The sequence below is a fragment of the Sarcophilus harrisii genome, chromosome 5 (genome assembly GCF_902635505.1).
Source record: "Sarcophilus harrisii chromosome 5, mSarHar1.11, whole genome shotgun sequence".
NCBI classification, from domain to species: Eukaryota; Metazoa; Chordata; class Mammalia; order Dasyuromorphia; family Dasyuridae; genus Sarcophilus; species Sarcophilus harrisii.
Window position 1 is genome coordinate 116,043,823 of NC_045430.1, and position 15,727 is coordinate 116,059,549.

Genomic DNA, 15,727 nt, shown 5'->3' on the forward strand with positions numbered 1-15,727 from the left:
GATATTTCTCAAATACCACTTTTTTATCCTTATTCCTCATTCCAATAACTTAATGTGGTTGTAGAGGTGACCTTAGGCTTTCTATTGCTATATCTGTAGCAACAAAGACCAATAAGTAGGTTGTTACAAAAATCCAGAGAAGGAATGACTTTGAAAGTTTATGAAACTTAGAGAGAAATACTATAGTAAGTGTCTGAAACATAGAAGTCAAAACTTCCAAATTAGAAGAATTATATTATAGGACAGCAGAAATTTTAGAGATCATCTAGTCCAATCTTCTTACAGATTTAAGAAAACTGAAGCTAAGAAAGACCTTATATTTTTATGGTTAAGACGAAGAGCCCACAGGTAGTTTTAATAAATTTTATTGTGACTCACAAGGAGAAGAGGAAAACAGCCATTAGAAAGAACTGTCTTGCCATATGGATTCCATGCCCATAGTGGATAGGCAGCACACAGGGAGTACCAGAAAATGGTTATCAAATGTTGCAGTTGAAGCCGTGGAGCTTCACATGACTGAAATTTATATATTCTTTGTGACAAAGGACTACTATGATACCAATGAGAGTCTGACTTATTAACTCTAGACCCAGAGAAATGAGAATATTTTCTAAATTATCTAATAAGGAAGGAAGACTGAAAAAGAAAGTAGGAATGAGGAATAGAGAAGAAGAGAATTTATCTCTAAAAGTACCAACAAGAGGCTGGAAAAGATTAATGCCTAGTCTCTGCTTTTAATTAGCCTCAGCATATTTATATGTTGGGGCAGGGTTGGGGCTATAGCAGTCAAATTGGCTTTCACTGGCTAAAAATGTAATTAAAGCAACTTTACCTAGACATATTTAAAATAAGCACTTAAACCCTGGAAAATGGGAAATGGACAAAAGACATTGACTTCTTAGAGAAGTTATTCTCTATGTAATCCTAGTCCCAAAGCTCATTGTTATTGGATTCTTCCTCTATTGATAGAGATGAATGCCCTATCCTGCGTGAGAGGTGAGTAGAATAGGAGAGAACCGAAAAGAGATTTTAGTCTGTTTAGCTTTCTTTGAGGTCCCTTGAAGCTCCAAGTAGCTTCAGATCCTATAGTTACTTCCATTGATAATATTTTTATCGTCACTCACGTTGACAATTATCAAAGATCTCAGCCTATCAGAGTTATACTTGCTTAACTATTTTCTTTTCCCTTTCTGAATTTACCTATTGAATTTCATACTCTATATTGTTGATTTCTGGGCATTTCTTGTTGTTTAGTCATATCTAACTCTTTGTACATTAGGTCTTTTTGTCCTCCAATATCTCTCAAAGTCTGTCTAACTTTAAGATCACTGTTTTCATGGCATTACCTATCTATCTCATCCTCTGATATCCCTTTTCTTTTTGCCTTCAAACTTTCCCCAAACCAGAATCTTTTTGAATGAGTTTCATCTTCTCATTATGGAGCCAAAATATTTAAACTTCAGTTTCAGTATTTGACCTTTCAATGAATAGCCTGAATTAAGTTCTGTATGTATAAACTGATTTGATCTCTTTCTTGGATATCCTTCTTGTCCAAGGAACTCAAAAATCTTCTACAGCACCACAATTCAAAAATCTTCTCCAGCACCACAGTTCAAAAGCATTAGTTTTGTGGAGCTCAGCTTCATAGTTCAATTCTCACAGCCATACACTATTATTAGAAAAAATAGTTTTGATTATAAGAACCTTTGCTGGCAAAGTTATGTCTCTGATTTTCATTCTGCTGTCCAGATTTAGCATAGTTTTCCTTACAAAGAGCAAATTTTTTTTTTTTGCCATGAAACAATCACAAAGTGCAGTGATCTTTAAGCCCCCAAAATATAAAATCTGAGACTGTTTCCATTTGTTTCTCCTTCTATTTGCCAGAAAGTGATTAGACTAATTGCTAAGATACAGTTTTTTAAGGTTAAGCTCCAAGGCAACCTTTAAACTCTCCTCTTTCACCTTCATCAAGGACATTCTTAATTCCTTTTCACTTTTTACCAACAGAATGGTATTGTGGGCATATCTGAGATTGTTGATATTTCTCCAAGCAACTTTAATTCCAGATTTTAATTCACCTAGCCTGACATTTAATATAATATACTCTGAATATAAGATAAATAAATACTGTGACAATATATAGCTTTACTCCTTTCCCAATCTTAAACCAGTTTTCCATGTTTGATTCTAACTGTTGCTTCTTGACCCACATACAATCTCCTCAGGAGACAAGTAGTATGAGCTGGCATTCCCATATCTTTGAGGACTTGCCACATTTTGTTGTCACGAACAAAGCCAAAGGCTTTCGTATACTCAATAAAACAAAAATACCTTTTTTCTGAACTTTTCTTACTTTCTCCATAATCCAGGAAACATTGGCAATTTGTTCTATAGTTAGATTGACTCTCCAAAAACCAGCCTGTTCTGCTGGTAATTTTTGTTCCATATATTGTTGAAAGCTAACTAGCAGAATCTTAAGCAAAACTTTTCTGATACTAGCACAATTGTTTGGCAATTTGAATATTCTTTAGCATTGTCTTTCTTTAAGATTGGGACATAATCTGATCTTTTCCAATCTACTGGCCTCTGTTGAGCTTCTCAAATTTGCTGACATAGCACTTTAACATCATCATCTTTTAGGATTTTAAATAGTTCAGCTAGAATTCTATCACCCCTACTAGCCTCATTGTTAATAATGCTTCCTAAAAATCCATTTGACTTCATTCTTTAGCATGTCTGGCTCTAGATCAAAAGCAAGCTTATTGTAGTTATCAGTGATGTTATGATCTTTCTTGGACAGTTCTTTTGCATATTCTTGTCACCTCTTCTTATTCTCTTCTACTTCAATTAAATTCCAATTTTTTTTTCTTTTTTTCAGGCCCATTTTTCAATGAAACATTACCTTGATATCACTAATTGTTCTGAAGTGATCACTTATCTTTCCCATTCTCTTTTTTTCTTTTCTTCTATTTCTTTGCATTTCTCAACTAAGAAAGCTTTCTTATTTCCCTTTGATATTCTCTATAATTCTGCAGTCAGATATATCTTTCTGTTTCTCATTTCATTTTCACTTTTTTCTTTCCTTAGATATGTATAAAGTCTTCTCAATCATTTTTCTTTCTTGTTCTTTTTTCTTAGAATGTGGTTTTATTTTGTTTTTTTGTGGCTGCCTCCTATACAATATTATGAACTTCTGACCATAGTTCTTCAGATAGTTATCTCTCAGATCTAATCCAATAAATCTATTCATCACCTCCACTTAATGTAAATAAGCAATGTTATTTAGGTCATATCTATATAATCTGCTGGTTTTCCCTAATTTTTTTTTCAATTTAAGTCTGCATTTGATGATAAGAAACTCATGATCTGAGCCACAGTCAACTCCAGGTATTCTTTTAATTGACTTAATAGAGTTTCCTCACCTTTGGCTGCAATGTATATAATTAATCTGTTTTCTATGTTGACCACAAGATGTTATCTATATGTAAAGCAACCTTTTGGATTGTTGAAAAGGGGTGCTTGTTATGTCCAGAGATTTGCCTACACAAAATTCTACTTGTCTCTGCCTTGCTTCATTTTGTACTTCAATGCCAAGCATACCTGTCATTCCAATTATCTTTTGATTTCTCACTTTAGCATTCCAATCCCCTATCATGAATGTGAAAATTTTTTGAGTTATTTTTAGATGTAAGTTTTCATAGAACTGATCAATTTTAGCATCAATGGTTGAAGCATAGACTTGTGTCACTGTGATATTTAAACCATTTACCTTGTATTAAAATATGTCATTCTGTCATTTTTTAGATTATATCCAAATATTGCTATTCTCACCATTTTATTAACTATAAAAGCCACACCATTTCTTCTATGGGTTTCTTGTCCACAATAATAAATGTAATGATAACCTGAATTAGTTTCATCTATTCCCATCCATTTAAAGTCACTGACACCTAATATGTCAATGCTTAATCTTTCCATCTCTTGTTGAATATATTCAGCTCACTTTAGTTCATAGATCTTACAGGTTTCTATGCAATTTTGATCTTTATAGCATTGGACTTTTCTCTCAACATCAGACACATTCATAATTGAACTTCCTTTCAGCTTTGGAACAACCACTTCATTAATACTATTAATTCCCCAATAGCATATTGGACACCTTCCTCTCAGAGGATCCATCTTTCAATATCATCTCTTTTATCATTTTATTCCATGGAATTTCTTGACAAAGATACTGAAATGGTTTGCTAGTTCCTTCTCCAGTAGATCATCTTTTGACGGAACTCTCCAACATTTCCTTCTCCAGGTCATTTTACAGCTGAAGAAATAAAGAAAACAGGGTTAATTGACTTGCCTAGCATCACACTATTAGTGTTTTTGTAAATTTATATATAATCTCTAAAAAGGGAGTGGTTGAAAATAGGATAATAAATACTAAGACGCTCTTTAATTTATCCTTCCATCCTCTTATTTCATGTAAATAAGTGTATCAAGATAATTTTTTTTTGGTTCTAAGAAATTTAATGTTGTTTTATGATTTATTACACTAATTAATTTTTTTTGTACCCAATTAATATTACTTTGGTCCTGCTTATTTTACCTTTTTTCTTTCTTATTTCAAATCCCCTTATATAATGTTAAAAGAATTAAAGGAAATAGAATAGATCTATATTTTGTTGCACTTTTCAAGGAAGTTAGTATATTGTGGGATTAGGCAGTATCTCTAGTATTTATCACACTGTATGGAACATGAATAAATAATAATTGGCTTGTTTACTTGGTTGACCCAATTAAAAGAATTTGGTTATAAGAAATAATTTGATTAATTCAACAGCTCATTCAAAACTTGGTTTCACAAACAAGTAATATACTGTAACAAAGTTTCAGTGTATAATGTATAATATAAGATCATGAGACTGGTTTTTGCGAGAATGTTGTAGAGAAAATCTCTTTCTTTTATAAGCATATATTACAGAAACAAGTTTCCTAGCTAGATAAATACTTGAAAAAATTAAATTTTAAAACATTTTTACACATCTTCTTTGTGCAGAGAACTGTGTTAGGCAATGGTGAAAGGTGAAAACTTGAACAAAAATGTTTCTAGCCTCATAGATATTACCATTTAATAGTGGGACATGTCACATACAAAGATAATATAAATAATCAATTCCAAAGAAAATTAAAAAGACATATAATTTAGTTAATTCATTTAAATCTTTGGAATATGACCTACATTTATTATAGTAGCTACATGTTTTTGAACGTGTATAAGATCACAGAAAACTCATATTTTTCTTTTGTTTTTAGGGTGCTTAGAAACAGGATCTATTATTGGTCCTTTGATTGGCTTTTTGTTAGCATCATTCTGTGTGGAAATGTATGTAGACATTGGATCTGTGAATACAGGTAATGTGTGTGTGTGTGCGTGTGTGTGTGTGTGCCTGAGTGTGTGCAGAAATACAAGATGTCCCAAAAGTCTGTATTAATTCTTACTTCCCCTTATTCTTGTAATCATGGCCCTGGAAGATATTGGGCAACTTAAAGACTTCATGATTTAAACATTTAGTTTGATTTTATCATTCAATGTGCAGCCTACTTAGGAGAAAGGATCAATACCCTTCCCGCCCCCACAACCCTTGCTTAAATCCAACTCAACTCTATATTTACTAACAAAACCTTCATATATTTACTAACAAAAACTTCATATATGGCTAGATGTCTCCCATAATACTCTTCATCCCCCATCGCCTTTCCTCTCTCTCCTTCCCTCAGATAAGTCTCAGCAAGAAGCATTTTCCTGAATGCTTCTTGGTGTCAAATTTCATTGAGAAAATTCAGCATGTTGGCTGGCCAGAGCATAATGCTTCATCATAATATACCGTAGGATTCTGTTTCCTAAGATGTTCTTCAGAAAATGCTTCCAGTAAACAGTGAAGACTATATATCAGCATATACTGATAATGCATTGTCTTCATTTATTGACTCCTATTTAAAAATCCTGAGGCCTTCATTCTATACCAGGAGAGGAATGAGATTTTCATATGGCCACATTAGCTATCTTAGGAGGTGATTATCAACAATAAATATAAAATCTAAGGACATGCATATGAAATGTTCTGAGTATGCTCAGATGTACCTTGTCTCAAAAAAAAGAGATAATTTTGCATTTGAATTCAAAATATACTTTTAATTTTAAAGTATGGATTGTTATATTATGTCTTGAATGCTGAATTAATTGTAATATTGATGTTGAAGACATCTATTGCATAACATACCCCTGACCTGCAAGCCTGCAGGAGATTCACTTGAGCCATGACTCTTAGATTGGAGTTATGGAGATTTATGGAGAATAGAAACAAAAATTATCACAAGCAAGAAAACCTGAAAGAGAAGCCTTTGGGAATGGCTGCAGAGAGGTAAACTGTAATAGGAACAGTGAGGATATTTCCAAACTAGGGGTTAATGGAATGATTGGATCAGATATATTGAATAAAATCTGTACTGATACTCAGTCTTGAGATAGGAAGGGATGAATGTGTTATGACTTATCTATTCACTTTAACACCTGCTTCTTTTTAGACACGCTCAGGAAATTTTAGTAGTTGTTCTGAATGCTCACTTTTATTTCTTAATCTATTATATGTAATTAAAACTGTAGGCCAATAAAAACCCAAACTGTCTCTCCTATTTGAATTTATACTTAAACACATAGATAAAATTGAGAGAGGGAAAGAGTTCTTAGTACCAAAATGAAAGATTTTACTATGCTGAAGCTGAATCCAGGAACTGGAGCTACATAAAGGGCAAAGCAGAGGGATAAGTGTTAGGCTTTAATAAGTCCTACAAATGTAGGAATTTTTTTTTGTTTAACTTGATGAATAAAATTAATGTCTTTTGTCATTGAATGTTTAATATATGTTGTCCTTTTAAAAAATAAATAAAATTCTCTCAGTGTTGTATATGTTTAAAACTAAGGTATTTCATACTTAAAATCTGTTTAATTCCATTCTCTATGTTCAATCAGAGGTATTTGGTCCTAATGAAACAGACTTTTTATGTAAATTAAACATATTTATTTGGACAAAAACACTTCAAAATTTTTGCTCAAATACTCTAATGGCTCTCTGATCTCCTCAATGTAGGTGTTCTCTCCAGTGATGTAGAATTCAAACTCTCTATTACTGTTCATCCTGTGTACTTCATGTCTACTCCATATTCCGAAGTGTCTTTAAATGTAGCACTTTATTAGGGATGGGAGATAAAGAAATCATCTTGTTGATAAATTTTATACCTTATATATCTAAAAATTACAAGGTAAAACTGAGTTTCATGAGTACATCCTAAAACTATCCTTTTATACTTAACTAAATCTCAAGATGTACCACGTAATATAAACCTTAGAATTCAGAGTTAATTTAAAATATATTAATTTATTTCCAGATGACCTGATCATAACTCCTTCTGATACTCGGTGGGTTGGCGCATGGTGGCTCGGTTTGTTAGTATGTGCAGGAGCAAATGTGCTTTCTGGAGTTCCATTTCTTTTCTTGCCTAAATCTCTTCCAAAGGTAGTATTAGAAACTAATAAAAATATTATAGAAGAAGAAGAGAGAAGTGAAAGCAAAACAGAAAAGAGGGACATCAGTATAGGTAAGTAAACAAAAAATAATTTAGTTGTTTAAAATTCATTTCTTACTTTACAAACATATTTTATACCTAATGCTAGGTATAAAACTAATATAATTTATTTATCAATATTATTTTGAGATGGTTAATTATGATTAATGTTGATTATTTAATTAATAATCTTTTTTTAGTGAAAAAAATTTTTAAAAGAAAAAAGATCTTTGATTTTAGTGTAGCCACAACTCCAGGGGATAAAACTTATTTTGCCAATGCAAAACAACACTTCTTCAATTTATAATATTGACTAGGGCACTGAAGCATTAAATGACTTGATCAGGGTGACAGCTACCATGTATTAGAAATAAAATTTGAACTTCAGTGTTCGTGATTTCAAGAATGGTTCTCTAATGACTATACTATGCTGCTTCTTGTATAAACCCCTAAGGTTAAATAAATTAGATTTTTTCCAAAGTTTTATTTGGATATCACCCTTGTTAATTATCATGATTGGAAAATGAAATGTGCATTTTAAAGATATATCCTGGTCAATATCCCATATACAAATTACCAATTTTCAAGGAATTATAATTCTCATCATTATTTAATCTTTATTTGGTGCCACAGGAGCAAATTAGGTTCTTACAATGTCTCAGTTCTTCACTCTACAAATATATTGAGTAATAGAGATTCCAAGTTTTATTGAATTATTATTTTTTTAACCAAATTTGTGATTTCATCATAATTACTGGTATGGAAAATCTCACCACAGATGAAGATGCCTGTAGTTTAACTTATAGCATTAAGAAAGTTGTCTAAATCATGTTAGCTGCAAGATTTGAATGAGTCTTCTTGATTTTAAGGTTGATCTTTATCTACCCTACCATGCTGCCTTTCAGACTATTGGCTAAAAATAATAAATTACATTCTAATAATAAACCAGAACATTAAGAAGAATGTTTATGGTTGGAAACAGTTATTCAGTTTTCAAAGGCACTTAACTAACTCATATTTGTTCTGTGCAAAGTACAAACAATAAAGGAAAACATTCTGATCACACAGTAGGTGCACATTAAGTATTCAAAGACTTGACTAAAGAAATCCGACCTTCGTGTTAATTATGCTAATGTCATCTACTTACAACCTTTGCTGAAGGTGCATTTTAACATCAAACAAGAATAAAGTTCTGGCATCATCCATAGTAGTTAAGAGAGAATAGAAGGGAGGGGAGGAGGGAAGAGTCACAACAGGGTATAATAGTTTTCTTGCTCTTTTCATTTTTGTTGTGTGGGGCCATTTATTCAATTAGAAAATATTGATAATAAATCTATTAAGTACCTACTGGTAAAAGGATAGTACTACAGAAACCACCTAGACCTCAGACTTGCCCTCTCATTGGTGTCTCTGAGAGTTAAAATATCCTCCATTTAAGGAAGGACATTGGCAAAATATCAATGGTACAGAATATGGTAGGGTAAGAAGTAGAGATTTTTGTTCCATGAAAACAAGCAGAAAGAACTGAAGATGATTAATATGGAGAAACAGGCCTACATTATACTTGGCTATCTTTAAATATTTGAGGGATTCTCTCATGGAAGAGGGATCATAGTTTTGTACTTAGCCCTCAAAAGAAGAATTTTGAACACTTGACAGAGATTAAAAAACTGCACATTTGTTCTTGACAAAATAAGAAAACCCTAACAATTAAAAGGAATGAGTTGCTTTGGAAGGTAGCACATTAATCCCCTATAAGCAAAGACTATGTGACCATTAATTAGAGAAAGATAAGATGATTTCTGCTCATGTCTGTGCTGGACTGAAAAGGCCTAAGAAATTCTCATGAGTTTGAGGCTATTTATGTGTGTGTCTGTGTGTGTGTGTGTGTGTGTGTGTGTGTGTGTGTGTGAAAATGAGAGAGAGAGAGAGAGAGAGAGAGAGAGAGAGAGAGAGAGAATGTGTGTTTATGACAAGCAGAGACAGAGAGACACAGACAGAGAACCTAGGCAAATTACTTAAACTCTGCCTCAATTTTCTCAACAACAAAATAATAATTACAGCACCTACTTCCACAGGATTATTGTGAAAATCAAATGAGGCAATATATGTTAAGCATTTAGTATAATGTATGACACATAATAGGCATTTAATAAATTCTTCTTACTTCCCTTCTATCCAAAGATTATCTCCAACTATTTCATAATTCCGCTTAAGCTTGCCTTATGTTAGTTGTTAACTAAGGCAATTAAATAAAATCTGATTTATTGCCCTTTGATCTATGCTGGCTTATTGGCCTGCAAAATTCTTGTTAATAGGCATGCAATAAGCCTATACCTCAAAAAAAAAAAAAAAAAAAAAAAGTTGCCCCAGAGTCAGGATATAGAGCTGGAAGGGACTTCCAACATTCATTTAACCCAATTGTCTCATTTTACAGGTGAAAATATGAGATAAAGCAGCTTAGTCATGTAGACACTTATTTTACAGATGACAAAACCAGGGTCCAGAAAGGTTCTGTGATATGTGTAAAATTACTCAATTATAGAATAGTAGAGAGTATACTCAGTAGTCAGTGTGTTCTTCTGTTTCAGTGTGTTCTAGATTGCCTTCTCCTTACAAAATTATACCATTAATACATTATGACCAAACTCACTGTAATACTATAAAGTCCTACTCTGTTATTTTAGCCAGGTGCCCAAATATAAATTAGTTTGTCTGGAACAAATTCTTTGATCCCAAAATTATGAACTTCGCTGTTCATCAATCTAATTACTGTATGTACATCAACTTTGCTCCCCTTGAATTCTTTGCTCCCAGAGTGGGAAGAGAGATAATGATTGCTGCTTCTCTAAAATAATCAACAGAGCGTGGAAGAAAAATGTCTCTAGGAAAAGAGCCACTTTCCTAAAAGGAAGGAAAAAAAGTCTGAGCTTTGAGTAACAAAAACTCAGGCAATATTGAGAGTCCATCTTGAAGTCAGGAAAATCTGGGTTCAAGTCCCTCCTTGGAAATATAATGACTGTACCCCTGGGCAAACCCCTTAACCCCTCAGTGCCCCCAGGAAACTATCTTTTATACATAACTATATTATAATATTATAACTATTTCAGAATAGATGTCATGTCACACCGATAGACTAAATTTCCTATGCCAAAGAAACTTCGGGTCTCATTTTAAAAAATCTAGTAAGTGGAGGAAAGTAAGAAACAGAATTCATAGGAATGAGATAGTAAATAGTCACAAGATGGTGATTTGTTTCCAAATAATTCCCCTGTCAAAGATAGAAGACTTTTATGCTTTTATGATTCAATTATATCAACCATACTTCAATCTCTCTAATAAATCAGAATTTCTATGAGACTGAATATTATCCCTTCTGGAGTTTGCACGTTCTATGTAGCTCCTATGTCTTCTTCAGATTCATAGCTCAATTAGTTTACCAGGTCAGGAGGTAAAATTCCTATCAAATGAGTTTAGATTTTCCTGGATTATTGCCCATATAAAAGTAAATTGGAGTGAATAAAATTTGAAGCTCACTGCAACACTGAAAAGGGTAACAATCAACAATCCATAGATGGATATCTACTTTTATTCAATCTACTTCAGGAAACTTCTATCAAGCTAAAAGTAATGGGAAAATAGCCAAGTTGATCTTTGACACAGAAAGGGTCCTAAAAGTACTGATAGCTAATCTATCATTTAAATGCTTTGACCACCTACAAGTTATAAGTTGCCCAGGAAAAAGGGCCTGATCAGGGCAGAGAACAGCGAAATTATCTCTTCCCTAGTCCTGGTTGCTTAGTAATAGCCTCCTTAAAATAGCATATATAACCTGAATTTGTCTCTGCAATTTTCACCCATTGCTTTCTCTAGAGCCTAAAAGAACTAGTTTCATTCATTTTCCACCCAGTTTCCACCCAGTTCAAATATTAAAGACAGTTTTTTCCAGGATAAACACCCACCCAGTACCTTCAATTGGCTCCTCATAAGACATTTTGAGCATAGTGTAAGACTGGAAAGAATACCAGGTGTGGAAAAGAACGTAGATTCAGTTCTTATAATGCTATTCATTTTCTACCTCTGTGACTTGGGACAAATAATTTCACCTCTCTCAATCACAGTTTCCCAAACTGCAAAATGAGAGAGTAAAATAGTATTATCTTCAAAGATCCCTTCTATCTTTCAATCTACAATCCTTAATTCAAAGCCTATCATTGTCCAGCATGCTTTTATCTGGGTAATAAGTAGCTTTATAATATCCTTCCTCAAATAGGAGTTATTTATGAGACAAGTCATGAGGAAAGAATCCTAAAGAAAAGAGTATGGTGGAAGTGACATTCTAAGATAGAAAACCAAATCTGTGTTAAGTAAAAAATTCACTAACATGTCAAAACCCAATAGACACCATGGCAAGAGTGAAATGAAGTTTGCAGCAATGGCTCTAAAGCTGAATATGTCACCATTAAATACAGCAAGATGAAAGTAATATATGGAAAAGTAATAGATGTTTCTGAAATAATTGTATTTTCCCCTTCCTGTAAACTTCCTGACCAAGATAATATTCCCTTTACATAATAATCATGCTTCTTCCTTCTTTTTTTGGTTGGGGGTGGTAGAGAAGAAGAGGGTTCAAAATTGACAGTGAATCAAACTCATTTTCATAAGAATATAAGTGATCTTTGTAATTTTGTTTTACTTAACATTATGTTAAGAACAAATTAATAGAATTAAAAGGTATGGTCAAATATCAATATTAGTGTATTAATCTCTTTTAAATTCCTCTGAGGATTTGGCTAAAACAGCAATAAAATTGTAATATTTCTAAAACACAGGAATATTTGCAATATTTTGTAATAATACTACCACTTGCAAGCCTACTGAGTTTTTGCCTTTTTACTAATACCTGACAAAATATCTGTCCCATAAATAGTAGATTTCAAGAGAGGAGGAAAGAAATATTGATCAGAATGCATGTGAATAGTCACGTACACACAGAGACACAGACATAGACATAGACACACACACACACACACACACACACACACAAATAATAGTCAGATTTAAATTTCCTTGTGCTTATATATGCTACTTAATCATACAATGAAGGAAGTAAATAGTCCACAAACTGTTGTGATTTTTTTTTCATTTCAGATTTCTTCCCACTAATGAAAAGTCTTTTTTGCAATCGAATTTATGTATTATTCTTGGTCACGAGTATATTGCAGTTCAATGCTTTTGTCATTGTGTTCTCTTTCCTGGCTAAGTATATGGAACAGCAATATGGCATATCTGTCTCAGAGGCAATCTTCCTAATGGGTATGTCAAGTTCTATCTACAATATAAGCTGATTTTTACTATAAATTATTGTGTAATATTAAAAATGTGGCCAAGGAAAGCCCCTAGATAGAAGACTCATGGGCTATTTTCATCTCTGGTACACCATATTTCACCTTCACCGGGTAAGTGAATTAGCAATTAAGAGGAATAAAAGTCTTCAAAAGCTACATCCTAGGAAACATAGGATTTCTATTTCATCTCTCCTAGGGACCTCTTTCTTAGAAAGAGTTATCAACCTATTGGGATGAAAATATATTTTATTCTTACCTTTGTAACCTAATTGACTCTTCTGAAAATGCATGACATAACTGTAGCAATGAATGTAGTAAGAACCAATCAGGACTCTAAAAAATACAGGATGTCCCAAAAGTCTTGGAGTGGTTTTAAGCTTCGACTTAAAGGAAAATTCTCTGATAGAGCTCACTGGCTTTAGCTGAAAATAATACTTAGATGTATGAGACACTTGTATTTGTGTACAAATGTACATAGATCTTCCCTCTATCCTCCTATTCATCCTCTATACTGCTTGTCTGATTTCAACAACCACAAATTTTAAAATATGTAAGAACCTTAGGGGTCATCTGGCATATCCTTTTCATTTTACAGTTGGAGATCAAAGTTCAAAGAGGTTAATTTAATTGTTCAAGGTCATACAGATAGTGCCTGAAGAGAAATTTCTCCAGGTCTAATTGTCGTTCTACTATTCCGCAGTGCCTTTTGGAATATTACTTCTTTGCCTAAACTAAAAATGAATTACTAATTTTTAAAAAGCACTTTCAAATGTTCATTCCCAAATAAAGACTCTTCAAATTGCTCAATCTTTCCTAGTTCATTTGCAGGTTCACCCTTTGTTTTGAGGTTGTAACCTTTATGTCTGAAATCATAAAAACCTCTCCTGATTTAAATTAGCCCCTCTTTACCTCATTTCTCTCTTACTGGTTCACGCTCTTCATTTGTTTACTCAGAAAAACAAATTTTAAAAATTTTAAGTGTTATTACCTACAGAGCACTTGGTGAAAAGGCTACAAAGTATAAACAAGGCTTTTTCCTTGCCTTCATGAAGTTTATGCTCTAGAAGTGGGATAAATCAAAAACTTAGCTTGTAGAAATTAATTGGTAATCACCATATTAGAAAGGTTCAAACAAAATCTTGTTAAGGATCTTGGGGGAAATATCATTACTAAATGATAAATCAAAGAAGGTTTAATGGAGAATATGGCATTTGTTTGAGCTCTAAAGTTTTAAAGGTTAGGAATTCAACAGACGAAGAGAGGGATGAAAATATCATGAATAAAAGCATATAAACAAAAAGATGGGATGCATTATTAATGAAGAAAAGTTTATTAGCTTTAATAGAACAGAATGTGCATTGAAAAGTGTATTTATTATAAAGTAAAAATGTAAGGAAATGAGGTCAGTGAATTGTGAAAAGTTTACAATTCCAAGCAAAGGAGTATGAATGTTATTTAATAATAGAAAATCTCTAGAAATTCTAAAAGCATAAGAGTCAGATATATACAAAGATTACTCAGATAAGGGACAGAGAGAGGGGGGAAAGTAAGCTTAGAGGAGGAGATCTATTATAAAGTTTTTGAAGTACCTCAAATAAGTGACAATGAGGACCTGCATTAAGATTATAGCAGTAAGAATAGAGAGAAGGGAATGGCTGATTATGAAAGATGCTGTAAAAATGGAGTTGATAGGACTTGGTAATTGGTTAAAAATGGAGAGGGAAGATGCAAAATTACAAGGTTTCAAACAATGGAGATTGAACAAATGATGACACTAAGAGACAAAAAGAGAAGTCATAAAGAAGAGCTTTAAGGGGAAAGAAAATGAGTTCAATTTTGAACTTGCTATCTTTGAGATATTTTTAAAGACATGGAAGTTTATACATCTGATATTTACCTTTAGATAGATATTTCTATAGTTCACTAGAATTACTAGACTTTTTTGTCTTTATAACATTCAATAACTTGACCCATTCCTATTTTCTCAGTCAATCTCTTCTACTCTGGCTCCGTTTGCTCCCAAATCCAGCCTTAATCCCATGATTGTCTATTTATTTCACTATTTCCTTCCTTAGAATTCCTTAGTCCCCTGAACTTTAAAGATTCCAGACCTGTTATTTATGACCAGTTCTTACACTTGTCTTACTCTTTCTACAAATTCATGATAGTTGAGACTCAAGGAATGCTCTTCTAACTTTTGCTTCCCAGAGGCAAACTTTAGTGTAACTAAGATCAGTTAGTTACCTATCTCTGAAAATTATATGCAAATCCTTCAAATCCAAATTCACCTAAGTGGGTGAAAAATAGGATGTATAATACAGTCAGTAATTTTGGACTTGTTTCAATGTTCCCTCTTCTGTTTTCCACATTGGAGTTACTTGGAATTAATGACAATACTTTAAAATTTTGAACCACTTTAAGAAAACCAATCAGGAAATATTTATTAGACACCTACTCTACTCAACATTTTCTTAGAAGCTATCAGGGGTGGGAATGAAGGAACACAAGTAATTTGTACTGGACTCCTGCTTCATAAGATTCTTATAACTTAACATTATTATATAATTCTCCCAAATTTACAAAAAAAAAAGATATTTTTAAAAATCATTTTAATTATATTTTTAAAGCCATATCTCTCTGGAATAAGTACATAAGTGATGAAATAAAAAAGATCAACTGTCCTTTATTTTGCTAACCCTAAAATATTAATTACCTGGAACAAGCAGAACAGCAATAAGTTCTGAGGTTTACTAATTACAAGG

General features: G+C 32.7%; 1 protein-coding gene across 2 annotated transcripts in view; it reads left to right on the forward strand.

Annotated features, from left to right (window-relative positions):
- Positions 1-15,727, forward strand: part of SLCO1A2 (solute carrier organic anion transporter family member 1A2) — a 45,424-nt gene that overhangs the window by 12,089 nt on the left and 17,608 nt on the right. For both annotated transcript variants that reach the window (XM_031938426.1, XM_003771160.4), the window contains exons 7-9: positions 5,308-5,406; positions 7,441-7,650; positions 12,769-12,933. In XM_031938426.1, coding sequence (XP_031794286.1) covers positions 5,308-5,406; positions 7,441-7,650; positions 12,769-12,933 — 474 coding nt within the window. The remainder of the gene's footprint in view (positions 1-5,307; positions 5,407-7,440; positions 7,651-12,768; positions 12,934-15,727) is intronic.